The sequence below is a fragment of the Tarenaya hassleriana genome, unplaced genomic scaffold (genome assembly GCF_000463585.1).
Source record: "Tarenaya hassleriana unplaced genomic scaffold, ASM46358v1 Cleome1, whole genome shotgun sequence".
Taxonomy (NCBI): Eukaryota; Viridiplantae; Streptophyta; class Magnoliopsida; order Brassicales; family Cleomaceae; genus Tarenaya; species Tarenaya hassleriana.
In genome coordinates this window covers 2,903,070-2,912,123 of record NW_010960187.1, presented here as the reverse complement: position 1 = coordinate 2,912,123, position 9,054 = coordinate 2,903,070, and the positions used below count along the sequence as shown (strand labels likewise).

Below are 9,054 nucleotides of genomic sequence, written 5' to 3'. Positions count from 1 at the left end.
GAAAGAGTACAGCAAAGGCGATTCACGGTACGTGGGCAGGGACCCTGCGGTCGTAGCTGTGGAAGGGATAACCGCCGTTCTGGAAGGCCCGGCTTCTCTTTTAGCTGTGTAAGTTTTTATGAAACCCTTTCATGGTATCAAAGAATCTTGTTCTGTCTTCCTTTTTGTGAATCCATGTGGTAAAACGATTGTATCGGAATCTGATAGCTACGCCATCGCGAAGGGAAAGTCCTACAGCTACGTTCTTCAGCTGGCCATTTCGCTCGGCCAGCTTTACGGATGTCTGGTTTACTTCATCACTGCTCTTTTGGAAGGAGATAACTTTGCTACAGACTCGTTCTACTATTACTCTTACTACATTGGAGCTAACGCCTGGTGGGTTTTGATTCCATTCCTCATTTCTTTCCGTTGCTGGAAAAAGATTTGCGCAGCATCCCGCCCGCAGATCCAGACGCAGAAAAAGAACAAGACCCGTTGAAGTGGTTAGTTAGTAACTCTCTTCCAACAGTCTGGTGATCTCTGGTCGGGCAAAATGCCTCTCCTCCCCTGTTTCCTTTTCTCCCAAGGATTTTGTTGATTTGTTTCCAGTGAACAGGAGTTGAAATTTGAGGATTATTCATGGATTTTAATTTCAGGACCCCTTTTTTTCTATCTTTGCATCTTTGTTGTGCTTCTAGTTCTTGTTATTAGTGGTGGACAAGGGCACCCGAAATGGCGAATGCCCACCCGATCTGCGAGATGGGTAACCGAATTCTTGGGTGTTTATGTTATCCATCGACGTGATTGCGTATGGGTTCATTGTCGGTGAGCACCCCGACCTTTGGGTTCGACTTCGTGTTCTGGTCGGCGAGTACCCTAGTCTTGCGGGTACCCGAAGCAGAGGACATAGGCTGAGAAGGGACGAGGAAGGCAGAGAGAGGGGGTTTGAGGGTGAGGGAGGCGACGAGAGAAAGCTTAGGAGCGAGGGAGGTAATGTCTTAGGGTTTTGTTTTAAAGTGAAAATCAGGGATTTAGGGTTTTAGTTAGGTATTTGTGTTGAGCCGAGGCCGAAGGGTGATTGGACGAACAAGAGTGCGATTTAGGATCTCGGTTCGCACTCGCCCTCGCCCTGGCCTCGGCTCACCGCCAGTCCTCGCTCTCTAAGACCAGGTGCAGTGTCTCTCTTTTGAAATCTTTTTTACCTGGTCACCTTTTGTTTTGTGATTCCTTGATTGAAATTTCTAGTTCCATAGAGATGAATGGGAACATATGCGCCCTCATTTGGTTGATTAAAAAATTATCACGTTTTAACCAAATTTTATAAAAATACCTCCATCCATCAGTAAATTATGTTTATCGCATGTTAAAATTAACTTTATCCGCAGTTAGAATATTTTTAGGTCCGTTACTTTGTTGGGCCTACAATGTAGCATATTAATATCAATGGTGACTTATTCATGGTAAGAGATTGCGCGCGTTACCATTTTTCTCGTGGCAATGAGAGTCAATGGCGTTTCATTCTTGTTCATTGTATTGGAGAGAAATTAAAAATTAATTATTGGACCCAAATAACAAATATGTGTTCAAACGTAATTTAAATTGAGTTTTTAAATATTGCAATATGTAAATTGTGGTGCAAGACAAGAAAAATTGACTTCAAAGTCGTTTCTTGTAATTCAAACCACCTTTTTTAATCCAAAAATCTGTTTCCACTTCAAAGTCGTTATATAGCGGTTGTTCGTGTCAATAAAAATTATGTTTGGTGGATTACTGGATCGCATTTTCCTGGCCATTCTTCTAGAATATAATATGTTTTTGGTAAATTTATTCTGTTTTTATCCGATATAATATAATATTTTTTTATTAGACTTGCAGATAAGTTTATAGAGTCTATTCAATAATTCGGACCATGGATTCTAATATGTGCATTTCAGTGAAAGAACTATTCGATAAAGACATCAATAACTAGAAGTGACAAAAAAAATGCTACATTTCGCATATTTTACATGTTTTTACTACATAACGTTGGAACGCGTAGTTGTGCAGTTATTACACTATACGCTTCACCTTTGAAAAAAAAAAGAAACTAAATAAGAATACAAATCAAATGAATATTAATAAACAAAATTTTAAAGAATATATATTTTGCGGTTCCATTTTTATTATTCTCACGTAAGATATTTTCTTGTCCGAATCCCACTCCTCTGATCTCCTGTGATGTTGGGACAGTGGATTTTAGAAGTTCTCTTTGTGGAAATCAAACTTAGTTGATGTTCTGTGAGAGAAATCCAAAGCTAGATGTCTCAGTTCCTTTGTTAGCGCCGGGGCCCCACAGTAGAATACTCCTGCAAAAACAAAAATACCATCCATCAAATTTTTTATTTTTTTTTGTAAATAATGTCATATCTTAATGCAAATATTACGTAAAGATGGCCGTATTATAAATTGGTACCAAGTTTTCATAATATCTAAACGATATGGATCATATCTGTACAGAGAAACTTACCGACGCGGCTATCGGCATGATGAAGAGCGATCTTCTTGTAAACTTGCCGCCAATTGGGCTTGGCGAAGTGGGTCTTGACACGTGTCCCAGACACGACGTCGACACCTGTCTTCGCGTGTTGCAGCGACTGTAACATGGCGATCAGCGCAGATCTCGCGTCACCTTCCTCGTAAACGCTCGTGCAGTAATTGTGGAGCTCTATCACTCCTTCTTCGTCCATTTCTGCCACTTCGTCCATTATCCCTTTGAACCACTCGAACGATCCTATAATAATTATAAAAAAAACATACGGTATTATAAATATTATTGTTATTATACGTATAGGAGTGTGTATATATATATATACAAGATTTCTATTTTCGAATGTTCTTGTCATTAAGGATAAGATTTAATAAGAACCTAAAGTTTTCGTCGTTTTTTTGGGTTATATATACCTTGTTCCCTCGTGACCCAATAGAAGTAGGCTTTTTTTGTCCTAAACCCATTGTTGTTGCTGTTGTTGTTATTTTGATTCTCCATTCGATCCATTTGGTTGTCGTTAGAAGATTTCATGTTGTTGATGATGTCCTTGACAATGCTGATCATGGGCGTGGCTCCGATTCCCAGCCCAACAAGAAGTACGACGTCGTACTTCTTGTAGTCTTGCGCCGGTGCTCCGTACGGTCCGTCAATTCTGATCTTCAGCGACTCGATATTGCTCGCTCCTTCCGCTCTCAGCAGCCCGCTTTTCCCCGCGGTCGGAGGCTGGCATGCCTGAACAATGAGTGAACGCATTTCCACATCTCGTTATACAAAGAATTTTATAAGAATACATTATCGGTTTATACATCGTTTGGTTTAATTTGGTTATTTCAAATTTGATTTGATTAGGATTTATTTGTAATTTTTATGAATATTATAAGAGAAAATTTCTTCATCTTAATAAATATTATACGAGAAAAATATTCTTTAGATTTTTTTAATATGGTATCAAAACCTAACCTGGGTTTTCAACTATATGGATTTCACAGAGTGATTCTTTTTCTGAAAATCAACAACAATTTTTTTGTTTTAAAAAAATATGATCACAAACCTCAGCGAAGACGGTTCTGAGCTGACGCGTCCAGTCGCCGAGCGTACGGATGTGGACGCTGAGGTGATCGTCTCCGGGAGCTGACGTGATCGAGAACGGATGCCACTCGAACGGAGAAACCGCCCTGCAGTTCACGAACACGTACTGTCCGCTCTTGTACTTGAACCCGTTTGGCTTCGTCATGTGAAGCGCAAGAACATTCCCGGGATATACCACAATCTGTCAAGGTTTACCATTTAGGGTTTAGGGTTCATATCTTGATCGGCAAGAAACATAAGATATATCTTTTGCGGATATTGATTCCTAACCTTGAGGAGCTTAACCGCTTTGATGCTTGACCTGAAAGCTCGGATTAGCCTCTCGCACGAGTACAGCAGTAGCGGTATCGCCAAGTACATCCATGTCTGAATTCATGATCCATGTCCAAAATTAAGAGTCACAACACAGATATATATAACCCGCAATTCTGAGTTGAGTGTAAAGTGGGAACTAGAACCAGAGAGAACTTACAGTTTTGTTATACCATGTCTTGGTGAGATAGAGCTTGATACCGTGGACGATGAGAAGAGCGTAAACGATGACGAACAAATGGTGAGAGTACCAAAAGGCGTTGAAGCCGGTGAGCTTCTTGAGGAACTTGGGCAAGTTAAGCTTGTTCCGACGGAACCAAGGTGTGGCCAACGTGAAGGCTATAGCCATTAGAACCACCATGAGTATGCCGGTCACACCTTCCACTCCCTTCACGAACCACCAATAACTGTCGGGTTGCTCCCCAAAGTACTTTATCATCGGCTCGTACGTTTCTTCATCCGCGTTCAGTAGCCGTGGAAAATCACACGCCAGATGCGCGCTCGCGTGAAGAATCACTCCCACTATTATCCCTACCGCGATAGTCTGTAAACACGAAACATAAAATTTCGTTTTCGGGTCTAAGTATAACTCCTCCCAGTGCTAAACAAAGTTACTTTATTGACAAAGTTAGCATCAATGAATATATATATATATATATATAGTTATATATGTAAGTATATACCTTGTGGAAGTTGAGATTATCATCAAATGGGACGACCACGCCAAGCTTGGTCTTGTTCCTGAGCCAAGTGATGGTGTTCCGACAAACGGGCAGCAATATAAGTGCCATGTTGAACTTGAGAGTCTCGGCTCCGCCTTTGGCTACGCAAACGCAGTATCCCATGACGTCGTACGCCGCTTTGTTTCGGTATTGAACGAATTTGTAAGCGAAGAGGCCTCCACAGATACCGAGCCACAGCATCAAGATCCAAACCCTTTGCCAGTTATCCAACAAGAAGTACTTGATCTTTTCCGACAACCTCGCAAGAGGGTTGCTCTGTTTTGTTGGTTTGAGCTTCTGACTCAGCATCTGGCTCAGTACTCTGCTGTCACTGACTCGGACCGACTCGTTCGGTGCTTGCAGTAGAAGTGTCTCCAAGTTCTCGATCTGATTTGATTCATATATTCAATCGAGCTTTAGCTTCAGCATCAATGGATGTAACTTATCGTATAAACAAGTACTAATGGTGAAAAATGGGAACGTACGTACCATTATGTAACCAGCGTCTTCAGGGTCAAGCTCCTCCATTATTAAAGCTGCATACTCTTTGGCTTGCTTCTGGATGTTGGAAAGCTTGTTTGCTGAAGCACTTAGGCTAATAATCTGTAATCAATTCGCACAAAAAAAAATTAATTGCTTTTATTTTTTCAGTTAATTATACTAATAATCTGTAATAAAACATTATATGTATTTGATTTTTTTTTTTATTATTGGTTGCTGGTTTTCAGTTTTTATTTTTTGTAAAAATACTTATTGTTAGAAAAATTTTCGATTTTCGATTTTCGATTGGTTCACTTTAGTAGAAAAGTCAAAGAAACCATAATGCAATATAATATATGCGTATTTATAATATATAACTGCGACAAAATTGTTACAAAAAGTAAAAAAGTAATTAAAGGGGAGCGAGCGATTTCTCACCTCCTCGACTTCTTCTTCCGTTATCCTCCCGTCGGCGTCTTTGTCCACCCTGACCACATTATGACGTCACTCGTTAGTTTCCTTTGCGTTAGGTGTGTTATATATATATATATATATATAATATGCTACGATTTAAGCCAAAATTGATGATGGAAGCAACTTTATATGCATTTAATTTAAGTATTAAATACTTGCACCTAAATACGTATATACAAATGCATGCATGGGCGGACGGGCTCAGTTCATTCACAATGACACCCTGCCCCATTCCTAAATAAAAAATAATAATAATTTCTTTATAAAATTTTAAATAAAATTATTAAGTACTCCTAGTAAATATAAATTTATCCCTAAGAAATTATAATAAATTTATTACTTACACGTTCGCACACAAGTAACACGTGCTACATGTAGGGTCATATAATAACATACGTGCAGATCTATGTATATGTTAGGTGAAGGTCATGAAGAGAATTTACATGTCGAAGAAGACTTGGAGTCTTGAATCGAAGCTCTCGTCTGAGATTTGTTCCCAAAAGACCCTGAGCTGTTCCTTGTTGATTGCATCGCCGGAGACATTATTCCGGCGAGAAAGTGCCCGGAAAAGTTGATCGGCGAAGTCCTTGGACTCCTTGTTCAACCCTATTAAACACACCCTCCAAGAACATCAATACTAGTTTAATCAAATATTATACAAAATTTGTAAATAACTAAATATATTTTAGTCTACTATTCGGATTTTGTTTTATCGAATGGAATTCGATAAGAAAAATATCGTGGATACCGTTTTTTTTAAGGGAAAAATGAATTGAAACCAAATAAAAAATGATTATATACAGTTTTTTCTAAAATCGAAAATTAGTAGTAATGTTTTAAGTTTATTACCAATGCAATCCCAGAACAAGGACGAGGGGAGGAGGCCATTGGTTGGGGCGGCGAGCTCATCGAATCGTTTCTCAATGGCCGGCCACGTGGCGGTCTTGGTGGCGATGAACTTCAGACCCTTGAGGGCATGAAACGCCGCGGATCTATTCCGGTCGAAACGCCGACCCGCGTTTGAGCGTTTGGAGAAAACGCTGAGCAGCTCACGCGACGCGCTCTTGATGCGAGAGGAAGTGCTCCCGAGGAAACCGACCGACGACGATTTGTTGAGGCTCGTCTCGAGTTTCCGCTTCGTCAGAAACGCGAGCTCGGGGTCCTCAACGTCGCCCCCAATCGCCGCGTTTTGAACGCTGTGAACCGCGACAGCGTCTTCGCGGATGTCGAGAGTGATCTCAACGAACTCATCGTCCATAACGCTGCTACCGCCACCGCGACTGCTGCCGCTTTGGCTCTTCTTTGGAAGGTCGGGAGCGAATCTAGCGTTCTTCTTGGACGCGCGTTTGGCACCGCCGCGACCGAGTGGACCGCTGAACGCGCTTCGGTCGCTGGTGATGCTGTCGGCGTCGGAGTTGGTGTCGGAATAAGCTCCTCTGAGAATCCCCAGCTCGTGATGATGATGGTCTTCGCTACCCGAATTACTTGACCTCATTTTCTTCCGAAACAGTAGGAGAAAACGCCGATCTGGTGGCAAAGGTCTTCACTTTCTCGGGAACCAAAACAAGGTTTTTTTTTTCACTTTCCCAAGAAAAAAGAACCGTACAGTTCAATCCACTTATTGGGTTTTCCCGAGAAACAAACAGCTTAAAGAAGAAAATGTCTCTCTCACTATCTCTCCTTTAAAGATTGCTCTTTGGAAGAAATGGATTTTTTTCGCTTGTATATATACATAGAACCTACCAATGGAGAGTCATGCAATTCATCCCCTATGACAAGACAGAGAAGCTTGTGGGAAACTACGTACAGATCGCCGCGGTCAAACCATTTTGCCCTGACCGATTATTTTGACTTTTGATTTTTTTTTCCGGTCCTTTTCAAGCATTTATGTTGTCTTTTTTTTTTTAATCTTTTATACGATGAAGTAATTCGTTATACTTCCAGTATCATGATGTGTTAAAAAAAAAGGACCATAATGCGTTTTGTTTTTCATGAAATATTATACACGACAAATTAATTAGTTATATAACATAATATAATATAATATAATATATAACATAAGAAAAAAAATTAGTTATATAACATACCAAAAGTTTAGTAGTTGTTTTAGGACATTGAATCAGCGCGAATTAACGCTGCGACGGCTATGGATACAATTATGATAATGATCCAATTCAATAAATGCTCTATTATTGAGGGGCCATGTCAAATTGGTTATAACCTTTGGACAAAATTGGAGAGCGATTGGATTTTGAGTTTTTCATTTTTGGATATCGAATTTGGGTTTTAACAATTCACCATTCAGATGCTCGTAATAATTAATTCCAAACCCCAAAATCTTAACCAAATCCAAACTCATGAAAAATATACATGATAATAATCCAACTTGATTAGTTTAACCGATAAAAAGAGATGCAAAACGTCTATTTCGTTCCGACTTTCGAGTTTCAAGTTGGAAAGATGAACATATCTTCTAATCGCATAGTTTTTTCTCAAACTCTTAGATTAGTCTGATCCTCGATACAAAACATTCGATTATCCAATATATATATATATATGACAAGATATATGTGCGATCAATTATAGTAAATGGACACACAAACCAATCATTCAGATTTTATTTTGGGTACCGGTGGGTCCATTCTGAATTGTACAAATACCAATCTTTAATATGTGTAAATTCGGATGTTTACAGAATATAGTATCATTCGATTCGATCAGTGTAGGTATCTGGGTTAGAAAGTAAACGATATTTGTTACCAATAACTCTCTAAAACTAGGGTTTAACGTTGGCTGCAGGTTCATCATGTTCTGCTTTAGTTATTTTTAATACTATCTGTTTTGGTTTTATAAAAATTACATCTTTAAATGATATTTAGTTTTTACATTTTTTTATATTCAATTCGATTTGATCTTACACCAACTAAAATGCTATTTCTCAACTAATGTTTAAAAATGCCATCAACTCTTTCAACAGATAAAATTTAAATTTATTTAATTCCTTGTAGGGTAACACTTATATATACACCATGCTAATTTTCAATATCTTATATATATATATATATATAAGTATCGTGGACCATAAAGTACAAAAGAGAGCAACTTGGTAAGAAACTTACGAATTTTCCTGACACGAAGCCATCAAACATGACAAATATTACGATTCAACGATCTTTTAATTAACCCACCATTTCTCATACCATATATAATATATGACCGAGAAATCTACCGAAGACAACAAAATTTCTCGAATATGAAAACTACAGACTACAGTAACTACATGGCGAGAGATTTCTAGATCATGTAAACCCGAAATAAATAAATAAATAATTAAGTAAAATAACCCAATAAAACTCTTATTTATAAAAATTGAATCACGTACGACATTACAACGACTGTCCGACGTCACATCACAATCGACGGCATCCATATATATATATATATATATATATATATATATATATATATATT

The 9,054-nt window shown here is 38.7% G+C and overlaps 3 protein-coding genes across 3 annotated transcripts in view; 1 reads left to right on the top strand and 2 right to left on the bottom strand.

Annotated features, from left to right (window-relative positions):
* Positions 1-651, top strand: part of LOC104807222 (probable 3-beta-hydroxysteroid-Delta(8),Delta(7)-isomerase) — a 2,091-nt gene extending 1,440 nt beyond the window's left edge. The window contains exons 3-4 of the mRNA XM_010532411.2: positions 1-108; positions 208-651. Coding sequence (XP_010530713.1) covers positions 1-108; positions 208-478 — 379 coding nt within the window. The 3' untranslated portion in view covers positions 479-651. The remainder of the gene's footprint in view (positions 109-207) is intronic.
* Positions 652-1,951: 1,300 nt separating this feature from the next.
* On the bottom strand, positions 1,952-7,285 carry LOC104807171 (respiratory burst oxidase homolog protein D-like). Its single transcript, XM_010532340.1, has 11 exons — positions 6,433-7,285; positions 6,027-6,189; positions 5,548-5,596; positions 5,119-5,232; positions 4,591-5,016; positions 4,068-4,451; positions 3,866-3,961; positions 3,558-3,776; positions 2,920-3,238; positions 2,486-2,749; positions 1,952-2,324 (listed from the first exon to the last, which is right to left on the bottom strand). The coding sequence occupies exons 1-11, from the start codon at positions 7,076-7,078 to the stop codon at positions 2,215-2,217; spliced, it is 2,790 nt and encodes a 929-aa protein (XP_010530642.1). The 5' UTR covers positions 7,079-7,285; the 3' UTR covers positions 1,952-2,214.
* Positions 7,286-9,020: 1,735 nt separating this feature from the next.
* LOC104807212 (protein DETOXIFICATION 27-like) overlaps positions 9,021-9,054 on the bottom strand; it is a 20,750-nt gene continuing 20,716 nt past the window's right edge. Inside the window, exon 9 of the mRNA XM_010532401.2 lies at positions 9,021-9,041. The gene's annotated coding sequence lies outside the window, so the exon portion shown is untranslated. The remainder of the gene's footprint in view (positions 9,042-9,054) is intronic.

Excerpts from the sequence above, each read along its gene's own strand:
- LOC104807171 (XM_010532340.1), bottom strand. The coding sequence starts at position 7,078 with ATGAGGTCAAGTAATTCGGGTAGCGAAGACCATCATCATCACGAGCTG. Across the intron at positions 6,190-6,432 it reads CTTGTTCTGGGATTGCATTG|GGTTGAACAAGGAGTCCAAG; the intron begins GTAATAAACTTA and ends TGTGTTTAATAG. Across the intron at positions 2,325-2,485 it reads TCATGCCGATAGCCGCGTCG|GAGTATTCTACTGTGGGGCC; the intron begins GTAAGTTTCTCT and ends TTGTTTTTGCAG.